The sequence below is a fragment of the Cynoglossus semilaevis genome, chromosome 1 (assembly GCF_000523025.1).
Source record: "Cynoglossus semilaevis isolate Cse_v1.0 chromosome 1, Cse_v1.0, whole genome shotgun sequence".
NCBI classification, from domain to species: Eukaryota; Metazoa; Chordata; class Actinopteri; order Pleuronectiformes; family Cynoglossidae; genus Cynoglossus; species Cynoglossus semilaevis.
In genome coordinates this window covers 26,487,780-26,511,857 of record NC_024307.1, presented here as the reverse complement: position 1 = coordinate 26,511,857, position 24,078 = coordinate 26,487,780, and the positions used below count along the sequence as shown (strand labels likewise).

Genomic DNA, 24,078 nt, shown 5'->3' with positions numbered 1-24,078 from the left:
TGTGTGTGTATGTGTGCCATTGGCAATTGCTACTGTTAAAGGCAGTGTGGGGAGTTGGGCTATCCTTCACAAGTCATGAATAACAAATATCATAAAAAGATACATCCCATTTATTGAAAAACTCCTGAAACTGAATGAAACTTAGTGCTAAACTTGTTCATCCAGTTTTATTTCAGTTCAGCTACAATGTTAGCCCAAGGACGATGTTTTCACCTGCTTTTTGGGGCCTCTTCATAAGTAGAAACACTCAACTTATATTTGAAAAGTGATCTATAGAAGTACATAAACAAAGCTTACATATGGGGGAGGGGGTTGCAGGTTCATCCAAGTGGCTTCGTCTCCTACATACTGTAGCAGCTGCTCTTCTTTAACAGAGATACATGCAGCATGATTACACCTTCAGCCTGTGTTAACATTTAAATCTCTGACATTTTGAGTGTGTTCAGTTACACTCTTACACAATTTTCTACATTAATAATTCCATCACTTGGATTAGTCAAAAATAAAACAGGTGTAAAACACATACACAAACCTGCTGTTATATGTCTTTGTGTTCCCCACAATACACTGTAAAAAAGTATTTTGTTATATCTGGAAACTAACAAGCATTCACACTAACATAGCTATAGGTCAAGAGTACCCACTTAACATAATCCTGTACATTTGGACAGAATCAGGGAGTTGGCAGAACAAGAGAAAACTCCTGGAGTGTCTGAAGGAAACAAACTCCATTCAGAGCTACCAGCAATGCTAACCAATAGTATTCGATCAGTGATTTTTTTTTTCTTGTTTAGACAGTTTGGACTAAAAAACTATAGCTTATCGTTTTTTTCAATAATGAAGCACAGCAATCTCTGTTCCCGCATCTGCGAGGCAACACCACCCTCTATTGGACAGTTACTGCCACTGAGACAACTGACAAGGCCCTCTCGCATGTGTGGTCCATACTTTGTATTATGGTAGGGGCACATGTTAGGAGGTCCGTCAATAATCAATTTGATTTTATTAATTTTATCATTAACTGTACTGTTATTTACTTTATATTTTCAGCTTCAGACCTGTTTGTGTTGCTCCCAAAATGGACTGACTTTGTTTTCACTTTTAATGCCTGAAATAAAAGATGAAATACCAAGCTGATTCCCGCAATTATTTAACACAACGCAAGAGAGTACGCTGCCACGGCAAATACATGAGATTTTTTTAAAGATTATTTTCACACTATTATTTCTGTAATGTTATACTTGAATATCAGCAATATTATTTATTACTTATTCTGTTAAGAAGTACCAGCTAAGATTTATCCGACAAATGGAGTTCAGTTGAATATATTGGAAAGATATTAGGATTATATTTAGTCATAGAAAAACTTTTATTTTTTAATATTGTAACATTCATAAAATAGACCTGTTGTTTCCGCAATGTTTTACAATTATAACAAGTAAGAATCACTTATTAAATGCTGTATTAGTTAAATTTTTTTTTTTTTTTTTTGCTTTCTTTAAAGGCTTAAAAGGTACAGCCGTGTTTGGGGGATATTGTTCGTAAGAATTTTGTTGGAATAGTCGTCATTTCAGATCAGAACGTCGGTGTGAACCACACGCCACAAAGTATGCGGTTTTAATGTTCTCCTCCGTTAGATGGCAGCAACTGTTTCCGGTACCGCCTCACGCCCAAGGAAAATCAGCAGCAGAAGAAACGCACGTACATAAGCACTTCCTTTCCTGCAGAAGCTACTACTATTTTGACTCGAGTCAACTCCTTCAGAGACCAACATGCCGATTTTCCAAAGGATGTTCGCGAGCCGTGTTGCTCAAACACTTCGGCAACACAACCTCACTCAGCGAGCCAACATCACCGGCAAACCGGCTAAAGAAAACATAGCCGCAGTTGTAAGTATGCTATGCTAACGAAAGCAATGCGCTAATGTGTCCTTGTCGGCCGAGGTCAAAACCGAGTTCTCTGATCGAAAACGCAAATAATTGTCAGTTTTGTTTATTGTATATGTTAACGCTGTCGTGACGCAGTGCATAGCGACTAGTGCTTGCTAAGTGTGAAATCTGAGAAATAGACAATTTATTTTTCTGTGTTTCAAGCTAAGAAAGCTAGCTGGACGCCAATGTGGCTCAACATTTTATTAAAACATACCTCAAATGATCACATGCCATAAATTATTACAAAAACAATACAGAATTATGAAGGTAAACTAGAATAAACCGTAACCACGTTTATTTATGAAGGGTACGCGGTGCTAACAGGCAAAGATAGAAGAGTCGATTCAACGTCAGATGCATAACATGAAACAGGAAAGGTTGTGATATTTACTGTTGAAATGTATTTTAACTCTTTAAAATCTGTGTCTATGTCTTGTTTCTTGTAACGTCCCACCAGTACGAAGATTTGTCACTATTATTATTATTACTATTATTATTATTATGTTCTATGCGCTCCATTGTCATTATTTACAGGCTAGTTGTGTCTATATAAAGTCAAATGCAGTGATGAAGTAGGGCTGCACAATCACATTTTAATCACAATTCCGATTTTGGTTGCCACTATTAAATAAAGATGATCATTTATAAATGTTTATAAAGATGTTAAAATGTTCTATTGTGTATGGTATGTTTCAGATTAATTCAGTTGAAAATGTAAACGTGAAAATATGTATATTCCCCGCGTACCACTAGAGAGCGCTCGCGTACCACTGGTGAGAACCACTGGATTAGAATTTGTGTTTTGAATCAAAGAAATTTGTAAAGATAATATTTTTACCCTAGCACACTCTTGGGGCCCTGAAAACATTTCAATTTAGTTTTTTGGTCCGTATGCCGTAGGCAGCTGAATTTCTTGGTTTTAATCTGGCATAAGTGAATCTATTGTTGAATAACTGCTCTATAGTCCCGCCTTTCCTTTTCATCCTTGCTTCTGTACACTTCCATTTTCTTTATCCTAATCCAGCTCAAATTGGTGTATGTGAACACATGTTTAAAATAGTTTTATACCCTGATGCCAAGTTTACTAAATGTTCATGATTTTTATTCAGGAAACGGCCGTTGGATTGGGTTTGTTTACCGTGGTCATCCTGGGACCAGCAGGGTGGGTCCTGTCCCACCTTGAGGACTACAAAAAGAGAGAATAAATGTCTGGTGTCCAATGTGATCTTTCCTTCCCATCCCATCTACCAGCCACAACCTGAAGCCATGCGCACACAATTGGCTGAGATTTCCACTCGGCATCTTTGACCTCTCCTTTCTGTCATTTAAACAAAGACTGGCACATTTTAACTTGTATGTTACATGCAGCCCTGTATGTTACATGAATAAATACAACTATATTAAATGTTCTGGGTTTTTCTGTGTTGGGAAAGTCAAGTGTTTGGAACCAAGAGAAAAATTAAAATAATTTCTACTTGTAATAAAAGGGGTCAAAACAGAAGTGCAAAGACAGTGCAACAAGAATTGAGTAACTATTCATAAAATGATATGTTCGTCTATGTTCAATCCTGTTCAGAAACAACTGAAATCATTTAGCTTATTACCATAATGGGAATATTTCGAAGTGGATGAAAGTTCTTAAAGCCATACTTAGATTTTCTTCAACTCTTACAGTAACCTTTGCTCATAACCAAAACATACTATGTTTGACACGCTTCAACCTCATTGAACGGTTTAGTTTTAGTAAACTTAATTCAGTTAAACTATGAATACATTTTTGCATATAGAAGGGTTGCACGGTCAAAATGGTTAGGGAACCACTGATCTATTCTTCAAGCAGTGTTTCATCTCATCAGAGGTTTCACTTAAAGCCATAAAGGCAGATCAATGTACAATGAAGTTTTGAGTGAAATGAAAAAACATGTAAATATACATATATATATATAAGGTATATTTTTTGTTTTTTATTATTCACTTGAAGTGAATACATAATCATTCAAAGGCATTTGCACATAACAGAAATTCAAGAAAAATGTAGAGGTACATTTTAATGCATGCATGGGGAAGTGAAAGCTTAACAGTATCACAAAAGGAATAGGTGACCTCAAGGTTTAGAGACACGTTACAAAAACAAAAGACTTACATGGCTTCAGAAAACTCTCAACAAGACAGTTAACACACAATGGCTTCAACCCAACATTGGTTCCAGAATTTTGATACTTGCAGAAAAAAATTTGATTATTTTCACTTTTACAATACCAACATGTTTTTTTTATTTCTTTTTTTGTAAATTAACCTATTAACTTGGCACGTTTAAAGTTCAGTTTTAAATGCTGACATGGCACTGGTCCAATTGCAAATTTGCAAAGGCTTTGGAGTGTAGACTTCTTGGACTTCCATGGTCTTGGGAGTGTTCAGAGATGAATGACAACATAACTAGTGACTGATATAATGCCTTCGCAATGACAACAATTTGCCTGGCACAGTTCTTCTCTGTAAAATACAACACCCCCAGACTGCTACACGAACAGCGTTAAACTCTGCAGTTCATGGGAATTGCAATAGAATTTTGAAAATAAACAAAAAGCTGCTTGGGTACTCCTCCAAAAACTTCATTACTGATGGGAAGCTACAAACTGTTTATAGAGGTTATCATTTGTAAGTAAATTTAACAGGTGCTACATGTAAATGATTAATATGTAGATGACATTAATGTCTCTCCTGTGTGGAGTGATGACTTCAAATGTACATATATGTTTAGAATCTGAGCTGCCGTTGTGGCAGTTGCTAAATTTATGATCGCCATCAAAAATGCTTCCTGAAAAAGGAATTAATGCCGATCTACTGAGGCTTAAACTCTGATATTAGGGAATATTAATGTATATATTTATATATTAAATTCTGGCTGTGATAGAACCTAATGTATCTTCTTTTCAGTCCATTTTCTCTTGTTTAAAAAAATAATAATTAGCAGATTTTGGGTTTGTACACACGTATAGTTTTGCTACACTATGTGTAAATGATTGTTTTTGTTAGTAAACAACAATTACTGCAGCATCACCAAGAAGTAAAACTACGGCATGACATCTCAACCTTTCTGTCTTCTCTTCTTTTCAGACTTTCTGTTAAAACAGAAACACTTTTCTGTTTGAGTTGAGAATCCGAATAACTGGAACTATTAATTGAATTCCAACATGGATATGATATTATATGGTCAGTGATATTTGTTTGCTGTTGTAAACGTATATTTAAATAATAAAATGATTTCTATTCAGTAGTATATGACCTACATTAGCTACCTTTGCTTTGAATGTTAAATAATTGAAAATGTATTTACAATATCATCTGCATACAGAGGTATTTTGTTTCATAGAATGTGAGAAATTAAAGAATTCCATTCCCTTTATAATTAATTTCACACTTCTTAATTCTATTGTATGCATTATAAAGGGAATTGAAACAATGCTGTTGCTTCAGAATTTGGAATTCCAATGTGACTTAATTGTCATTTCCCAGTGCTGGCATGAAAAAAGTCATTGTTGTTGAAATTGACATTTTATCTTTGGGTAAAACTGTTTCCTTCATTGCTCTGATTTTCCACAAGAGCAGCTCTTCTTCTGTAAAACATTTGCACATGTCAAATTTCTGCTGGCTGCATTGAAATTGACTGATTTTACAGGTACAGATAACCTACCCAATAAACCAGGTTAAAAAGACAAAAAGCAGTGGGAAAGAATATCCGTGAATAAGAGTCAATCTTGGAAACCCGTACGTGCATCTTGTTTTCACGCCAGGCACCCGAACGGCAATCATCAAAGCAGCAGAAAAAACTGGCACAGTCCTTTCCATCTAAACACTCGTGTACATAGTCGTCCTCTTCATGGTATGAAGTAATGTTGTTCATTTGCAGCAGGGAGGTTCCAGGTCGAATGTTCATGCTAGATGCTTTTAGCTGTGAAAAAAAAAACATATGCAAATAACTGAATAAGCTGTGTTTTGTTTTTTAAATAAAGTATTTATTTTTTAAAACCTTTTTTCCATTTTTAGTTTTGTTTGCTGGTAAAGTAAAAAGTGGTCTGTGAACTTATTTCTTTTGTAATTCAATAAATTCATTTATAAGTTATGTTGACGTAAATCAAAATAGCCAAAAAGTCATTCAACATAAACCAAGGAAATTGCAATCTCAGCATTTCTATTAATAAATGGGTATTGGTTCCTACAACCATACCTTTGCTCTTTGACAACTGGCGTTACCTGTAGTAGCTGTGTGTTATTGGCCTTGGTCTTCTTAGTCTGTCTGTTGCTGGTGAAGTAGTGCAGGGTGCCGTACTCCATGAGGGCCGCAAAGGTAAAAATAAAGCAAACAGAGACAAAGAGGTCCATGGCAGTCACATAGGAAACCTTAGGCAGGGACTTCCTGGAGATAGTGCTCAGAGTTGTCATGGTGAGCACTGTAGTTATACCTATATAAGGTGTCGTCAAAAACAATATAACATCAGTGATATTTGAGAAAGGTCATTGAGCAAAATTAGTTTAAAGAGAAATCACACCTAGAGATGTGCGAGCTGGGACAGCATCCTTGTTGATCCAAAAGGAAACCCAGGACAAAACCACTATCATACTGCAGGGAATATAAGTCTGGATGGTGAAATAGCCCATTCTTCTACTCAGGTCAAAAAAGATTGTCATGATGACGTATTCCCCTAAAGATTTAATTAGAAAGACAGATGATTAGAACAGGAGTTCCCTAACTCGTCCATGCCAAGGCCTCCCCAGACAGCATCAACCTCTCTCGTGGGTGTGTCTGTTGGTCTGCTTGTCTAGCTACATGCTAGCGAGATTATAACGTCGCCATGCCAAAATTGCAGCTGTCAAACAATGTGCTTTCAGGTTCCACCGGAAACTTGAGAATCAGAGCATATATAAGAGCAAAATAGAAAAATCAAATTAGGTGTAAAATGAGGGTCAAAATGTGCAATGAAATTCCTCCACTTTTTTCCTGAAGTGCAGATGAACATTAAAGGGTGTGAAGTTACTTTTAGTGGTCACCACATTCCACCACATTCCAGAATTCTTAGAATAACACACCACATTTTAAAGTTAACTAACTTACCTGAATGGGTGTGAGCTAAATCTGAGGTGTTCCTCAACCCTACAAAGGCAAACTGGTAGAGTCTCCAGTAGCGCTGGTCGGCCACCTCTACTGCTCGTCTTTGCCACCTGTACATGATCTCATTCTTCGGATAACCATCTGCAGAACCCACACCCAACACAGACAAATAAAAGATTACTCAGTTGCCACATCACTAAGGGCAGCAGTACAGAAAGACGACGTCTGTCCCACTGTAAAACACAGGAGCAGTGCAACATGGCAAAGTGAATTGAGCATTCATAATGGATCAGACCTTCTCAGTCTCAGGAAACTTAGTCAAATGAGCAAATTGGAAAAGTATGTTTCTTTCTCGTCTACAGTAATTTAATGAAGATCTTTTAATTAAGATCAAGATTTTATCTTTTCTTGTTTTACTTCTGCCTGCCCTCTTCTCAGATAATATCGGATGACTGATATTATAGGCCCGATGTTAGCATAATTATGTAATATCTGTAAATATCATTATTGTTTTTTTTTCCTCCGATAATGAAAACCGATAACACAATGCCTCGGTTTCGCCAATGGATGTGTGCCCTAAAAATGGTTTGGGGGATAAACGGATGTATATTAAAGTGAACGTCACTAGATGGCAGCATTGTAGCTCATTTAATTAATCTATTTTAATAATCAGGGGATTTTATGCAGAATGCTGGTGCCTGCAACTAATACAGTGGTTTGTACAGATTAATAAATAAATAAATATTGGTATTGGTTGATATAGGAATTGGAAATTAAATGTTTAAACAAAATTGACATCGGATATCGGCAAAAAGTTAATATCAGACATCCCTACTACGTTCCTTCTCATTTCGACAGTTCCCTTCAGGGGTCACCACAGCGGATCATTTGCCTCCATCTAACTCTATCTCCAGGTCCTCTTTTACAACATCCACAAATCTCCTGTGAGATCTCTTGCCTATCAACTCCATCTCCAACATCCTTTGTCTCATATATATTCATTCTCTCCTCACCACTTTTCCAAATCATCTGCATCTCTCCTCTCTAACGTTATCTCCAAACCATCTCCACTTTCACTGACCCTCTCATCTGCTCATTTCTAATCCTCTTCACTCCGAGTGAAAATCTCAGCATCCTCGATCTGCCTCCTCAACCTCATAAAAACACAAAAAACAGCTACATGACTTTTGGACCATACGCTGACAGAGCTTCTAGAATTCCTAGTGTAGAAAATCAATACGAGTCTCTGCTGGTCCCAGAGGAGAGTGAAGCGATCAGTGAGTTCTGCAAGGCTACGGCTTTGTTCAAATTGCACTTACTCTGCTCTATGTGTTAGTTGGACGAAATCAGCATCTTGTTTTCTGTTTGCTGACATTGGAATGTCAGTATATTCTTTTCTGTTTGCTGACATTGGAATGCTCATATTGGGTTTCATCAAAGTAAGAGTTTATGCTCATTTGATGGCATTTAGTCAGACTGAAGACTGGCCTGTTTGTCTTGACGCTGTGATATTATGTTTGTGGAATATCACAGTGAGCTACAGCACAATGCACAAGACAAATGAAGCATGACACAGACAGCATGGACCTTGGGTGCATAATGCAGAGTCTTTCATAAATAATGTGAGAAGTGGCCTCCCTGTTAACTGCAGCGGAAAATAAATTACAATAGTCCAAGGTAGAACAGCTTCAAGCAGATGGCTCAGTTTGAATTTGAAGCTTTGCAAGTAAGCTTTTTGGCTTAGCTGCTTGGCTTGAAATTGAGATGGCAGGTACAAAAATCTTTAACCACGTACAGCTTGAAAACTCCAGGGGACATGAGTGCTCATCCATTGGAAAGTTATGCAGCTTAAGGTAACACTCCGCATTAATAGTCAACCTGACAGAAACAGAATTGCGACAGACAAAAGGCAAGTCTCAGTATTGCTTGTGTCCCTCTCAAGAGTGAACAAACATAACAGGTACCTTGTTGTTACTCCGAAAGATGTACAAAAATAAACATGACAGACAAGAACACAGATTCACACACTAAAGCTACACAAACAACAGGACTTCTTTAAGAGTCAGTGCTACAGTTCAGTACAAAATATTATCATGTAAGGTATTAACCGTACAGCACACACATCATACCTCAACGTGTACATGACTCTCCCATTGCTCCAAAGCCTCAGGAGGCGATTGGGAGTTGTGATCCAGTGGGCATCTGATTTTCGGGAGTTTCTGAAGAATGTGTCAGGAATCCAAATTTTGCCTACCATGTTACTGTTGAGCATAAGCACCTTCATAGTACTGTTGAACTTCAGACGGCTGTCGTACCATGTTTGGGCAAAGAAGATGTCAATGGTGTATTCCTGTAACAAAGTTAAGTAAAATCATAAATAACATATTTTTGAATACCTCACTAAAATCAAACAGTATGTTTTCATGTATGTACCACATCTCATTCATAAATGTCAATGTTTTAAAAACCTTATGTCAACGACTAGTAATGGGAGTTGTGTGGACTGAGAAAGAAACTGGTCTTACCATGTTGATGGGGTCCACTGGTCCAATGCTGTTGACATACACGGCTGTTTCAATAACTGTTGGTCTCACTGGAATGCAATAGAAGAGGTACACAACTGACTAAAAAGAACACTGTAGAGGACCAGACGCTCATTCTCAACTACATCAAACACTTCCCCACAGCCTGCAGCAGTTTGAAGGTCTTTTATCATTTGGTTTAGTAGAGTATAGCTTTAGAAGCGGTCACGGCTGATGTCGCCTGCCTCTGCCCACAGTCTGGGGCAACCTGGATGTTTTATTAAAAGAAACAGGCAGTGGGACATATTTGATGGATGACTATGCCTGTGACTTTAAATTAAAGTCTGGATGTTACTATGGCAATGGGGGTGTGAGAGATAAAACATACGATGGCCACACAATAAAGACATGTAAAAATGCATTTCCTTTGTAAAATTTAAAATCAAATATATATATATATATTTATATTTATATGTGTGTGTGTGTTATATGTGGATATATATATTTATATTTATATGTATATGTGTGTGTGTGTTCCGGTCATTTTAGTATAATTAAACAAGCTGCCTTGGAGGGATTGGTGGTGCGTCAACCTGGTTGAGATATAGAAGACATATAATCTGTTTGTGTTCCAAATACATGGCCCGAAAGTTGTAAGGTGATGTTGTAGTAAAGTGATAAATTACAGCAAAGTGATAATTAAAAAAACTGATGAAGACTGAGCCTGACTTGCCTCCAATGTCAGGGCGCAGCTTGTTGTCGTAGCCCTGCAGCAGTTTATTCAGGATCAACGTTACATCACTCTCATAAACCTTTGGTGACAGGACCCATGTCCGATTAATGGGCACGTCTTCGTAGTCTTCCTCTTCTTGTTTACTTGGCCCAAATGCAGCACTGTAAAGCCGAAGGACAAAGAGTAAAAAAAAACAGAAGTGTAGTTTGCCCTAGCCTATTTTGAGTCCTATAACAAAAAAGGTCAGACTACTATACTTGAGAAAACTAAATTTTAGATTTAAAGAAGTCATCATTTTTTGTTTAAAAATCGCTCTTTAAATATTGACCAAAAATAATAATCGTGATTATAATGATTACGATGTTTTCCCCCCAAAATCGAGCAGCACAATCCTACGGTTTTGTACTGTGTAAAGTCAACTTAGGGTACAATCGCTGCCGTACATACGGCGCATTATTAGCTAAACACCTTTTATAATGGGTTATTTTTCCTCAATGTTTGTTTATTGTTTATTCTCAATGAAAGGGTTTTCTTAATTGTACTCCTGATATATACTGTATATAGTTATTCTGATACAGTTAACACCCGGCTAAATTATCATATGAAATCATTTTAGGACAGTTAAAGACTATTAACATTTAGCTCTATCGGAGCAACGGTTGTTTAGAGTCAAATAACTGTCAAACTTTACAGTAAACTGTTATGGTCAGACCATTTGAAAACACAATTGCAACGTCGCCTTATCTTCCTGCACAAGGTGATAATGAAGTTGACTCCTCCATGCCTTGTCTCTCAAGGCCGCCGCATCAGCAGCGCGTGCGCGGGCGCACACAGACGTGATGGGGAACATTTTAACGTACCGTACCAATGTCATTTTCGCTAACAAAGCAATAAAACTGTCGTATATCGCCTATAGGCAGAACGTATGTCGTCCTGTCAGTACGTACCGGTCCATTAACACTCACCATAGCCCGAGCAGAGCGAAAAGCAGCCAGTGACTCATAGCTTTGTCCACCGCGGCGGGAACATGGACAGGTTTCATCCTCTGCTTTAATAACCGAACACACCCAAAACTGTCTGTCCGCGAGGGAGCAGGATAAGTCGGTGTCAGTGTTGTCAAGCGACCGACAAGGGTTACCACCTGCGTCCAGTCGTGTGTCCGTATCACTGTGTGCGTGCGCGTGCGTGAGAGGGAGCGAGAGAGACGCTGCCACAGAGCTTACTCGGCTTCTCTCTCTCTGTCTCTCTCTCTCTCTCTGCAGTGCTGCTAACGTAAGGCTAATCAAAAAACAAGGTCAAATATACTACAGCTGATATTTAACTAATTCCACTTTGCCTTAGTTCCCACAGTTTGTTACTAATAACATTTTTGCCTAGCCTGTTCATGTAAGGTTTTATTAAGATTGCTGAGCCAAGAAAAAGACACCCGTGACGTCACAGGACATTGAGCCCACTACCCATCCTGTCCTTACAGCCTGTAATACAAACGCAGCTTTAGTACGCTTATGTCAAACACTAGGCTCGCGGGCTGTAGCCACGTCTCTTTATGTGTGACACCAGAGCTTGACATGAGCATGACTGTCTGTAAATAAAAGTCTCTAGTGTTTATGGTGTTTGGTAAATGGGTTTGGTAAATCACTGCAGTGGTCAGATGTGTATTACATACAAAGAGCAACTCACAATTCAGATTTCTTTGATTCCAACACTAACAGTGGTTCCATAATGGAGCAGTAATCAGGCCTGCTTACATCTGCCTAATGTACATACTGTAAGGTCTTGGGTTTGACCCCCGAAGAATCATATACTTGGCTCCTTCGAGGGGCAGCCTGTTGCAGCAGATCTGCTGTTAACACAACAGTATTTCAAGTGTGGGATCACTAAAGTTTAAATTGTTAATCACGTTGATGGAAAACATTTTCCCCCCTGTGCTTACCGTGGTTACCTGTCGACTCCATGATCAGTGACGTCTTGGTAAAACACTAAACTGTTGAATACATGTTAATCCTGTTCTGTCTTTGAAATATGGGATATTTGACGTAACTCCTCTGCTTTAGTGTCTTTACCTCCTGCATTTAAAAGGTGCTTAAAATGTGCCACCTAGTAAGAATGTTTCTATCTGTAAGTGTTTTCCACCTATAGCTTTTGACAATTTGTACTGTAACTGTTCGTTTTCATTCTACATAACTGACAAATAAAACACTTAAAATAAATAAATAAAAATCAACCAGGGCAAAATTTAATTGTCATTGTTTTCTAGTTTGGGGGCTAATGTGGCGAGTTAGCGACACTGAGGAGCCTGGTGTAGACCCCTGCGACAGTGACAGAAAAATATGATTGTGATCCACTAGGTGGCAGCAGATGGCTATAAAAACTTGCCGTTGAAGACGTTTGTCTTTCTCTGAAGTTTTATTACATATACCTTTGTAACATCATGTTTGGTAGTGATAAAGTTAGAACTTGTGTCATGGCTCAAAAAAGGTTGAGAAACGCTCACTCTGATGTTCAAGTTGTTGTGCTTGATTGCGTCATCAGGCAGAGGGCAGGCTTTCTTCAGTCAGTCTGGACAGAAGACGGCAGAGTGGGGTCACGGTGTTTTTACTCTCACTAATGTTGGAAGAAACTGCTGCAGAACACACCCTTAACACCGCTGCTGGTTCCCTCAGTGGCCATGAACTCACGGCAGCAGCCGTACACTCTGGAGTTACTTTGTGACGCATAAATTGTCCAAGCCTTCCCAGAGTGGAAGAACTTACGAAGGAGACACATGCAGAGATTTGCAGAACCCTGAAGTGCGTCTTCACGTCGAAGGTGAAGAAGCTGCTCCCGGATCTAAAACAACGGCCGCCCGTTCGTGTCCTCAGTTCGAGGTTGGAAGATGCAGCAGATGAAAGTGTCCTCGCTTTTGTTGTCGGTCTTCACTGTGCTGTCTTCTGCTGTGAGCGGATATCCCGTTAATGTAGAGACAACGCCGATAACGCACGGCAACATTCCAGGATTTGTAACTGACTTGAAGGTAAAGTTGAACAACGTGTGTGTGAGAGATGGTATGACAACACAAAGTCAAATCCTTCTTTACAAGGATGCATGAACTTTAATGCCATCATTTAGCGCTGATAAAGTGAATACACGTTTAAAAAACAATTACATTTCTTAGTGAATTTGAATTCTTGCATAACTGAACATCCCTCATATACACACTGTCAGACTCTGACTCTGTTTACCTCCTTTATAGAATAATTGCTGTTGAGAAAACATTGCTGCCCCAATGTTTACATCTCTACATCAGGTTTCACTTTACTTGGTATAATAGTTTGGGCACCAGGTACTAAGTCGTAAGTATTTTGTATTGCAGTCACGTGCAGTACATTTAATTAAGAAAACTGCCACACAACTGTTGCTGGAGATTCTTATCTAATTAGCTCAGGTTAGCTGTTAGCCCATAGTAACTAGGTTTTCTGGGACATGTAACCTATTAAGGCCGCGTTTTTTTTAAATGGCTTGGCCATAAGTTGTCCAGTCACTCACCAAAAGTTGAAGCATTGTGTTTAACATAACATTAATATAGTTCATGTAAACACTCACTTCAGCGTTCCATTCTAGGTCTTTCTGTATGCAGTTTGCATGTTCTCCTCATACATCAATTGTTTTTTTTTTCATGATTCAAAAAATGCTGAATGGTGAGATTAATGGGATACTCACAGGTATGTGTATGTGTCTGAATTTTTGGTGAAGTTGAATTGCAACCCACACGGGCTGCCACAGGAGGCACCAGTAAGGATGTGGTTCCTCTGGGGCCTGAACCCAGGGCATTCTGTCCTTCTGTCCAATAGATCCTTGCAGTGTTTATTTCCCAACTTTATGAAAGCCAAACTCCTTTATTAGTTTCAGTGGCTCCTTCCTTTGCACCCTGACAAAACTGACCCAGAAACCAACTAGAATCGCTTCCTCCACTTCCACATCTGCTTATTGAGTCTTCATATACAGTATTTTGAATGTCTTTTTGATGTTTTTATTTTTTTAAATCTTGCAGACCAAGTATCCATTCAGCAACTTCTACTCTGTGTATACTAGAAATTATCCAATCACGTGGCTTTAGTGGCGTTGCATTTATGCAGAGCCACTAAAGCCAAACAAAGTTGTGATCCCCACACTATAAAGTAGTCCCCCTAAAACTATTGTTAAGATAAATAAAATAATATTAACATGGACTATTATGGAAGATTGCTATAAATACTATTATTTTTAATGACATTTTTTAAAACATTTGAACATGCTGAGAGATGGGGACGGACCGCATCAATGAAATCTGATTATCACCCCAGCATCCAAGTAAAGACTATTACAAGTAATTGAAGTACAGTCAGGCAGAAACAGTCTCTCAGTGGTCCAGTGTGAGGCTGGGGAGGGAGAGCCAGGGGAGTTAGTGTGTTAAAAGGTGAGCGAGGTGAAATGGGCGGGACATTACAGTATGTGTGTATTTATGAGGGGGTTGTGTGGAGTGTCTGACGGGGGTTGGGTAGCAGTTGAGGAGTTGTTGGGTTGGAGCAGTGGTAGTGGGGGGGAGGAGCCTCTAAGTTGTGTCCCAGGAACAAAGGTCACTCTTCTCCCCTGTGTCCTGTAGCCTGGTCAGCAGAGCCAGGGTCCTGAGGGAGAGCACGGGTGGGGTCCTGAAGTATGCTGTCCTCCGAGTCCGCTGCTCACACGGATGAAAGTGCTCAAAACCAGATGTCTAGAGATTTTAGAACAGACTTTCACTGTATTTTGCATCCTGGTCCTGTGCTGCTGACAGATGGTTTGGTACTAACAGCACATGGAGAAAGTGAGGACAGGACACATTGTCCCACTGACACTTCCTGAAAATATCCTCCGTCTTGGAATCAAACTACAATCGCTGTGATTGAGTTTGTTCTGTGGTGGATGTAGATAAAGGTTGAAAAAGAGCGGTGGCGACTACCTGGGAAGGCAGAACGGACGGAGGGTTAGGTAGATGTTAGCACAGAGACGACTCCTAGAGGAAACAGAAGGAACCTATTTTCAAGTGAAAATATGGGTCCCAAAAAAGTTTGGGAAACACCACTGTACACCAAACCTTCTGGGAAATGAAATGAAAGGGTCTGTGTTACCAAACATAAAGTGGCTTCAAAAGTACAATACAAAAAAATAAATAAAATAAAATAAACATTTAAGAAAAGACAATGAATAAACTCTTTTGTCTAATGATTACAAAAAAAATTGTTACTATGCAAAGATCAGCCTTACTTAATGTTGTACTTCAAGAATTTCTGGCCTGCATTTTCAGTTTTTGTTACAGTTAATCATCACTTGAAAATAAATTATGATTTTGAGCATCTGGTGGTTTTCCCCAGGAAATATCTACTCGACTCTTTCTGACTTTTTCCAGGTGATTGGAAAGCGTAGCAGTCGTGAAGGTCATGGTACATTCTTGGAGCTGCAGCAGGATAATCTTTTTCAGACTCTATCAACCAGTTCATCGTCACTTAAGTCCAGACACCACTGGTCCCAGCAACTCCCTGAACCTGAACCTGAGGAGGACATCAAGCCCTTCATCATAGACCTACAGAACTTCCCAGAGCTGGCAGATGCAGACATAAGCTCACAGAACCCTAACATCCAGGTATATACATACATACTGTATATGTACATATATATGTATAAATATATGTATTGTACACAATTAACATTATCAAGCATGTAGTTCCTCTGGGAATCGAACCAAGAACTCTCTGTTTCCAAGGCAGGCGTGCTAATCACTACACTATGGAACCACACATACAGCCATACATGCATACGTACATTTTGGAATGCATCTTTACCTGTAATACGTTTTATTTTCTTTCAATCAGGTGACCATCGAGGTGATGGACAATGGCCAGACTGAGATGGAGATTGAGATGGACTTAGCCAAGGAGGGTCAGCGCAATGACTGGTCAACGTGGTCATCTGAATGGGCCAACAGCCACAAAGAGTTGTTCCGGACCCTGTTCTGGGGTTACCCAGAAGAGCCTGAAAATAGGCTAGGACAAGTCGGTTTGGGAGAGGAGTCTCAGGAACACACACACAGCACAGAGGAGCTCGTCCTCAGCACCAAGGGGGTCGATGACAGGCAGCCATTAAACACAAACTGGCACAGTAGGGACAACTATGGTAAGAGTCACTTCTGTATAACCCAAAATATGCCCCTATCATTCATACAGCTTTGAATATAAAGAGGCTGGGGGCCTCCTGAACCCACACTGGCAGCTGGCCCCAAAGGTGAGGAGCCGGGTAGCTGTTAGCTCTGCCTCTCCTTCTTATCTTAAACACTTCAAGTAGGCATGCTTTCTTTAGACCATGAAGTGTTCTGTTGGGTCTTATTAGATCTATAATATATGATGGCGCCCAGTCATGTCCTTGTCATCAGGTATTTGAAGTGGAGGATTTTAAAGTCTATCATACAATTCAGAATGTTGATAAATGTATTTTGGTATTCATCACCCTGCCATTGAAGTACTGCCAAATATCTACAAACAATTAGAGATACACTGATTGCAATCTTTGTGATTCCCATTTCCTTCAATTGACACATTTTCAATTTGATAGGCTGCAAATCTGGCAAGGCGTGTGTTTTCTAGCTGTGCATCAGTCCCGGTCAATCGTGCCAAAAACTGTCTGATTCCTGTCACAGGGCGGTCGACTGGTGCACCCCTCTAAATAATATCTGTGCTCAGGATTAACTTTGGGAGAACAGCAAGATAACTGTGGCGCCAAACAAACAAACAAACAGAATCATTGCATTCATGTTGATTTGGATTTCTATGAAGGTGTAAAGCATGTTGTCCGATCCTCTGCAGAATAAAATACATTTATTTCCTCTGTAATATAGACTCTGGGGCGTCAGCAACCTTGGAGACACCTGTCCACAACACCAACAACACCAGTTTACTCGGCACTGGTGAGTGTGCAGTAATGTGTACGTGCATGTTTTTGTGAGTGAGCTAAAGGCCTTAAAGAGGCACATAGAGACTGCTAATGAATGAATGTAGCAGTGTAATGATATAACATTTTCTTACAAAATGGATCATTTTAAAATATTAACTTGAATTATTATGCATGAATTATGATAATACAAATGCTATTGTATGCCGGGTAACACTGTGAGTGGGGGGAGGGTCGACTATTTCATGGCTTTGTAGGAGGACAAGTGACATCTCCTTCGTGAGACTCGATGGGAGTCTTTTTTGAATTTGATTTCTTAACCACTTAAAATACATCCATCAGGCGTGTTTCATGAGGCACTATAAAACATATAACAAATTATTATATATTATATTAATATTAACAAAAAGAAAATTATAATGAGAGCTGTTTTGCCTTATCTCACCTTCTACAGGTGTAGACAGCTGTGACAAGTGGCTAAGTTGCAAGAATGACTTTCTCCAGAAGTATCTTCATCAAGTGCTCACTGAGCTCCCGAGCTGCCCCTGCGTCTACCCCTCTGAGACCGTCTACAAAGCTGTTTACATTCCAGATTCCAGACTTCAAAAGACCTATCGGTGGAGGGACTCAAGTGGTCCCAAGGAACGTCTGGACATCTACAAGCCATCGGCCAGATTTTGTATCCACTCAATGCTATCCTATGACAGCACAACTTTGGGGGCTCAGCACTGCTGCTATGATGACCAGATGAGACTAATTACACGAGGGACCGGAGCTGGAGCGCCAAATTTGATCAGTACTGAGTTTTCACCAGATTTGCATTACAAGGTGGATGTGCTTCCCTGGATCCTGTGCAAGGGGGACTGGAGTCTTTTTCACTCGGTGAGACCACCCAATAATGGACTGGCGTGTGGGGACAACCCTTCAGATCAGGTGTTTCAGATGCAGCTGAAAGAAGTGAAGGAGTATTGACACTGCCAGATAACTCCACAAGCCGTTCTCTATGACTGGTTTCTGGACAAGCCCGGAGAACTGCACTGCTACAGTAATGAGCATCTGTCCGAGGTGAACCTGTGTCTGCTCTCCACAGACAGAAAACTCTGAATGGCACATCTCCTCATTTAAATAAATATGTATTCGTTTTGTACGAAGTGTGTTTTATTATAATAATAATAAGAAGAATCTACTAATTCGGTACAAAAAATGTGAGTTTTAGGCAGGAGATCATTTTTCTATACACAAACTTTTTTGCATCATTTTTATTTCACGAGTATTTCCAGTAAATGAAAAGAATCCAAAGCTTCTCAACAACAAGATTGATTTTAGTTCTCCTGTGTCATATGTGAACATTTTACTATTGAATTTACAAGTATATATGCATTCACAGGTGGTGCTGCCTCCTAGTGGACAGGAAATGTATGTGTATGTGTGCTTGTGTATCAGGTCAGTTTTTTAAGCTCCAAATCGTAATGTCAATAAAACACATCTGACGTGATAGAACGCACACGTACTAGACTTCTACTACAAATTCAGATCTGCCACAGATCACGCCAGCATCTTCAGAGTGGAAACAGTTATGTGACCCAACCCTGGCGTGTTGGCACTCGAGCAGGCTGGACTCGGTGCCTTTACACTGAACATCATCAAGTAGAATCGGAAGATCCTTCCCTTCTCCAAACTCAGAGTTTTTAGCTGCTTTCAGGGCATACTGAAATCCCAGCTGCCGGCAAACCACCTGGGCGTTTTCGATAGTCCAAAAGTCGTCACACACCGTTCCCCACTCCTCATTTACATAAATCTCCACCCGTCCACGATCATTGGGGCCATGTTTATCCCCAACCAGTCTGACCATCCCACTCTGGAGCTCTGTTGTACCCTTTGCTCTGCCTTTCTTCTTTTGTCGACCTTTTGACCTATGTGAATGTCTGGGCGGTTTGGTGGTGGTGGAAGGCAATGGCAAATTTGGTCTTGGTTCTAGAAGGTCAAGTAGCTCTTGGAGCCAATCATGTGATTCGGTAGGTTCTGGCTCAGGCACGATTTTGCTCAAGGGCTCAACATCAAGCGGTGCTAGAAACATAAGAGTGCATGACATAAAACAGTGACTGTAACTGGGCTGAAGTGCTCTGCAGTGGGACAGACTCACTTTCCTGAGGAACAAAAGGAACCAGTTGACATTTGACCTTTACAGGGAGAGGATCATAGTGACAGTGTCTTGGTGGAGCACGTCTGAAAAAAGGTCAAGGCAGAAGGAGACGTTCAAAATGCAGTGCCTGATTTAAACAAACAATATTTTTTTCATTTCAATGAAATTTCAGTCATGTCAGTTTGTGTGCTGATTGGCCCGTCAAGGTGCTCAATGTGATCCTTGTCCTTCAAAGTATGGCTTATTCGCTGACTGGTCTGCTTCAAATGGTAATTGTGGACTTCTACATCTGCACAGCCCTCAGCACTAGGGGGCAGTGACTTTATCAGGGTTTTGGTACAGATGTTTGCGTCCCTGGTACATCTGCCTACATCTCAAGTGTCAGTTTCGTCATCTAAGTACGGTGTATACAGCCCTCTTATTAGAACACTGCTTCGACCTACTGTGACGAATACTCTGAAACATCTCACAAGACAACATTATTTAACCTCCACAATGGAAACAGACCTGTCGCATTCAGGCGATGAGAACAACATATAAACTTTAGCTGTGGTATTGGCTGCGCAGCGAGACTAGTTTCACTCCATGTTTGCTTTCACCAGTGCTGCTTATTTCCCACTCTTCATTGCAGCTCTCCTCCAGGCAGATCGCTGCTGTAGTCTCTCCAATTCGTTTTCCAACTCGATCTGCCACGTTCACATGACAACGTGAATGTGTCTGTTTAGACGTGACGCAAAATCAACGCGCACTCAATCACCTTCTGATGTGAAAAAAGGAACATGTATCGAGTCCGCAGACAATCCTGTATTAAAACTTTGTGTGAACACAAAGGTGTCTTTGCTTTAACTACTAATAAACTAATACAGGAATAGATTCGTGTTTGGGTGTTACGAGGGCATTTGTGCAGGCGTGTTGCTGTGAAGTAAAAATAAAAATGATGGTTTTAATAATCTGTAAGTCACCTGGAGGGATCCACCACTTTATAGACAACTCCTGATGGTGATGTTGCACTCGGTATTCCAGTTGACAGGAAATACAGTTCGCCTTATAGGAAGGATAACAGGGTTAGCACAGAGGAAACAGTCTAGTACAGTCAGGGAGCTGTTTGTGCTTGTGCTCCTGCATTACCAGCTTCGTCTTCACCAAAGGAAATGATGTACTGCTGATAGTTGTTGATGAGTCCAGGAAAAGCACAGGTCATGCCCACGCCCATGCAGATTTCGTTGTATCTCCACTGCCCCGTGTTCTTGTCCTCATGCAGACTCATCAATCGCCTGCAAGATGAGGACTTTTCTTCTTTTTTTTTTACCAATCATATGCAATTTTAAACACACACTGGATAGATACATCCAATCGCCACTATAACCAGCATATCTCTGATTTTATATTTTCATTTTTATTTAATAATTGCAATTGTTAGTGTATAACATATTTATTTTATATGTATTTTTAATTATTTGGATTTTCACAGGACCTACACAAAGGATTAGTGTTTTATCTAAAAGAATTAAATGTTCTATTCATGGTAGCATTATAAATGACAGTGCCTTCATACATATATAAAGCTTCAGGAGATGAACTTACCCACTCATGAAGTCTCCAAATATGTACATGCCGTTAAGGTTGGGGTATTCACAGCCTCGGTACACATAACCACCAGTCACTGATTTGCCAACCTTGTGTGGGTATGCATAAATGGGGAGGACGTCATCTGTGAACAAAAGTCATTACTGTATCACTGCTTACCTTCAGTCTGCCTGTGTTAACCCATGCCCTTGTCTGTGCCACGGGCCTAGGGCAATTCTTTTGTAAATTTGAAATAGCTTCTTAATCTCATATTTTGAAAGACCGTAGATCAGTGGTTTCCTAACATCCAAAGCAGTTACATCAAGAGCAACCGGACTGGTTTGGTTTCTTGAAGATTCCCAGACCAGGAGAGGACAGTGAGTCCATGTAGTCCACTAGTTTAACTAGGTCACATTGTATAAAATTAAGTAGTGTAATCTGTTATGAATAGAATGTACTAGTCTTTGTCATTGTATTGCGGAGTACTATGAAATCTATAGACTAATATGTCATGCAAGATCTATCGTCATTGAAAATAAATGGCAAAAAAGTATTTCGTATTGTATCGAATCAAAACGATCTGGTATTGCCCATCACAACCCTTCAAGTGACCTTCCGTGAAAAACTATTTTGATCAGTTTTTATCAAATCATCTGAATAAGAGACTACCTAGTGAACTGTTGGAACACATCTTCTTGTCAAAGCAGGAAAAGCCTTCTTTTGCTCTCCATCCGTAGTTCCGGCCCTTTTCAATTATGTCCACCTCTTCAAACTTATTCTGGCCAACATCACCACAGAAGATGCGTCCCTGTCCCTCTTTGGTTGCGGGGTCACCTCGGTCCACCGAGCATCGCCACATGTTGCGAACACCAAAGGCATAAACTTCAGGTCGAACTCCTTGCTCATGGATGAAGGGATTATCTGGTGGAATTCTGTACAGTGGACCCTTTTCATTGTCATCCACGTCAATGCGGAGAACTTTGCCTAAGAGAGCTGACCTACAGCGGGAATGACATGGCAGAACATTTGGATTGCGGTGCACATGAACAGTACTCTCTGCTGGACCTGGATTCAAAGTGCCAATCCACTACAAATACAAATAGAATTACTGTATACGTCTACAGACTTTTGGCAGTGTTATTGAAATAGTTAATAGTAACTATTTAATAACTAATAGTAAATAGTTATTTGGCAGTGTTATTGAAATATAAATGTAATTAAACATTATCTTACTTGTTCTGAGCATTCCCATATTTCCCAAATGGGTCACCTGCCATCCCACCATCACCAGTGAAAATGTACAAGTAACCGTCCTCTGCAAAGAGAAGTTGACCTCCATTATGGTTCGATGCCGGTTCGTCAATCTCCAGAATAACCCTAAAAGGACAGGGGGGCATGACAAATCCGGCTTTTTGCACACATTATTTTACAGTCAGTAGGTAAATCCAAAATGTGATACATAGTAACATAATAATTGGACTGTCCTAATTTCTAAAGTGTGTAAGAGTTTGAAATGGTTGTCTTTGGAAGTTCAGGACAACATTCTTCATTCCATAAGACATCCTCGTTAGGCAAATGTGGAAAGTTATGGCATCGGTCGTAAAAACGTGACTTGCTAATGCATCTTATGGGTCTGTGACACTGACAAACTAATCTCACCACCTGATTGGTTCAGTCGAGCCTCTTGTTAATATTATGGACGGCAAAGGTTAACTGTTAATTAATGACAAAAAATGTATTCCTATTCTTCTTAACTGACATATTATCATACAATCACGATAGAATTGCATTGGAAAAAACAACTATTTGCAATCGTCTTTGTAATTGCAAACACTTTTAAACATCTTTTCTTGTTATATTTGTTTGTATTTTGTCAGTCTATCATTCATTTGTCTAAAACTGATAATGTTGTTAGGTAAACTACTAAGGGTCTCCCAGGTGTTCTTACCTTTCTGAAGTGTGATCCACCATGTTCATGTCATTGGTCGACACGTGGAACTGGCTTATCCTGATCCTCTCATCAAAGCCCACTTCCACAGAGTAATATACGTACAACTTACCGTTGTACTTATACTTGGGGTGAAAGGCAAGTCCCAGAAAGCCTCTTTCATCACCTTCCCACGATGACGTTAAAACCACTTTAGAAATGTTCAAAAATGGCTTCTGAAGCCTTGAATAATCAGGAAGATAGGTCCAAACCAAGCCCACCTGCTCTGCCACAAAGAAACGATGTGTGCCATCATTGGCGTGCACCATCGCTAGAGGGTTTCGCAGACCGTTAGCCACTTCTTTCAGACAAAGCTGGAGGCAACCATCAGAGTTGGACTGTACCTTGCCTAAATTCATATTGAGATTCTGATTGCTGAGGAGGTGGGGGTAACAGTAGTCCATGTCATCTGGTTCAACGTGCTGGCAGAAGTCAGTCCGGTTAACTTTGATTTTGGATATAAATGAGTCCTCTGATAGGAGAGGAATGGTTTCTTTGCACCTGTCCCAAAATTTGAAACAGTAGTCTGGACAAAGGCCTGGTATGCTCCGGAGCGGTGTGCTTGGATCTTCTGCATCAAAGAGATGAGCAGCGTAAGGAGAGCACTCCTGGACACAAAGAAGAGAGTTCAATGAAGTATTAATGAAATACAGACACCGTTAGAATTGTCCTACATGCATGCATGGTCCGTGCAAACCTGTTGCACAGTCCCTCTTGTTTTATGTTAGTGAAGAACATTTGACTTGCGTTTGCCATGTTGGACCTGTGCTTGCAGGGTGACCTTTGTTAAGCGAGCTGTGATGAATGATATTATTTTTTTCTGTTTACCCAGCAATAAATGGCGATTGGGAACAAGCTCTGTCCTGGGAGTCATCACTGCACATCACAACAAAGATGTATCTTATCTGATTTCAATTAGCCTTAGCTGCTAACATTAGCTTCTGAGTGTCTTCTTTAGATTCACCTTTTTAAACCAGTGTAATTGTGAGGCATAGACAATGTGCTGAACATACAGACAGTGATCAAATCTCTGAAACACTTCTTCATAATCAGTGGCCCGGGCCAATCTCAATACCATCTGTACCTACTGAATTTGCACACAGTCCCCCATGTGGTGCAACAAACACCTCTACCTACAGGTGAACCTGCT

The 24,078-nt window shown here is 39.9% G+C and overlaps 4 protein-coding genes across 4 annotated transcripts in view; 2 read left to right on the top strand and 2 right to left on the bottom strand.

The window, feature by feature from the left end:
- Nucleotides 1-1,621: 1,621 nt before the first annotated feature.
- LOC103387892 (cytochrome c oxidase subunit 8B, mitochondrial) lies at nt 1,622-3,336 on the top strand. Its single transcript, XM_017034878.2, has 2 exons — nt 1,622-1,889; nt 3,041-3,336. The coding sequence occupies exons 1-2, from the start codon at nt 1,773-1,775 to the stop codon at nt 3,134-3,136; spliced, it is 213 nt and encodes a 70-aa protein (XP_016890367.1). The 5' UTR covers nt 1,622-1,772; the 3' UTR covers nt 3,137-3,336.
- Nucleotides 3,179-11,825, bottom strand: gabrg1 (gamma-aminobutyric acid type A receptor subunit gamma1). Its single transcript, XM_008322690.3, has 9 exons — nt 11,262-11,825; nt 10,297-10,457; nt 9,567-9,634; nt 9,171-9,391; nt 8,837-8,919; nt 7,045-7,182; nt 6,482-6,634; nt 6,186-6,394; nt 3,179-5,883 (listed from the first exon to the last, which is right to left on the bottom strand). Exons 1-9 carry the CDS (start codon nt 11,336-11,338, stop codon nt 5,605-5,607), a joined length of 1,389 nt encoding a protein of 462 aa, XP_008320912.1. The 5' UTR covers nt 11,339-11,825; the 3' UTR covers nt 3,179-5,604.
- A 759-nt stretch (nt 11,826-12,584) lies between these two features.
- ism2a (isthmin 2a) lies at nt 12,585-18,383 on the top strand. Its single transcript, XM_008322682.3, has 5 exons — nt 12,585-13,309; nt 15,698-15,931; nt 16,161-16,461; nt 17,180-17,248; nt 17,687-18,383. The coding sequence occupies exons 1-5, from the start codon at nt 13,172-13,174 to the stop codon at nt 18,202-18,204; spliced, it is 1,260 nt and encodes a 419-aa protein (XP_008320904.1). The 5' UTR covers nt 12,585-13,171; the 3' UTR covers nt 18,205-18,383.
- Nucleotides 18,384-18,476: 93 nt separating this feature from the next.
- Nucleotides 18,477-24,078, bottom strand: part of hhipl1 (HHIP-like 1) — a 6,693-nt gene continuing 1,091 nt past the window's right edge. The window contains exons 2-9 of the mRNA XM_008322663.3: nt 22,890-23,536; nt 22,175-22,318; nt 21,611-21,939; nt 20,960-21,086; nt 20,504-20,649; nt 20,338-20,419; nt 19,376-19,458; nt 18,477-19,299 (exon numbers count right to left, since the gene is read on the bottom strand). Of these exons, the coding sequence (XP_008320885.1) occupies nt 18,743-19,299; nt 19,376-19,458; nt 20,338-20,419; nt 20,504-20,649; nt 20,960-21,086; nt 21,611-21,939; nt 22,175-22,318; nt 22,890-23,536 (2,115 nt within the window). The 3' untranslated portion in view covers nt 18,477-18,742. The remainder of the gene's footprint in view (nt 19,300-19,375; nt 19,459-20,337; nt 20,420-20,503; nt 20,650-20,959; nt 21,087-21,610; nt 21,940-22,174; nt 22,319-22,889; nt 23,537-24,078) is intronic.

Bases quoted from the DNA above. Each gene is read 5' to 3' on its own strand.
- LOC103387892 (XM_017034878.2), top strand. From the start codon at position 1,773: ATGCCGATTTTCCAAAGGATGTTCGCGAGCCGTGTTGCTCAAACACTT. The intron at 1,890-3,040 runs GTAAGTATGCTA...ATTTTTATTCAG, and splicing joins AAGAAAACATAGCCGCAGTT to GAAACGGCCGTTGGATTGGG.
- gabrg1 (XM_008322690.3), bottom strand. From the start codon at position 11,338: ATGAAACCTGTCCATGTTCCCGCCGCGGTGGACAAAGCTATGAGTCAC. The intron at 7,183-8,836 runs GTACGTGGTTAA...TGGGTTCTGCAG, and splicing joins TCCCCTGGAGTTTTCAAGCT to ATGGTTATCCGAAGAATGAG. The intron at 6,395-6,481 runs GTGTGATTTCTC...CACCTTATATAG, and splicing joins CCCAGCTCGCACATCTCTAG to GTATAACTACAGTGCTCACC.
- ism2a (XM_008322682.3), top strand. From the start codon at position 13,172: ATGCAGCAGATGAAAGTGTCCTCGCTTTTGTTGTCGGTCTTCACTGTG. The intron at 13,310-15,697 runs GTAAAGTTGAAC...GACTTTTTCCAG, and splicing joins GATTTGTAACTGACTTGAAG to GTGATTGGAAAGCGTAGCAG. The intron at 17,249-17,686 runs GTGAGTGTGCAG...CACCTTCTACAG, and splicing joins CACCAGTTTACTCGGCACTG to GTGTAGACAGCTGTGACAAG.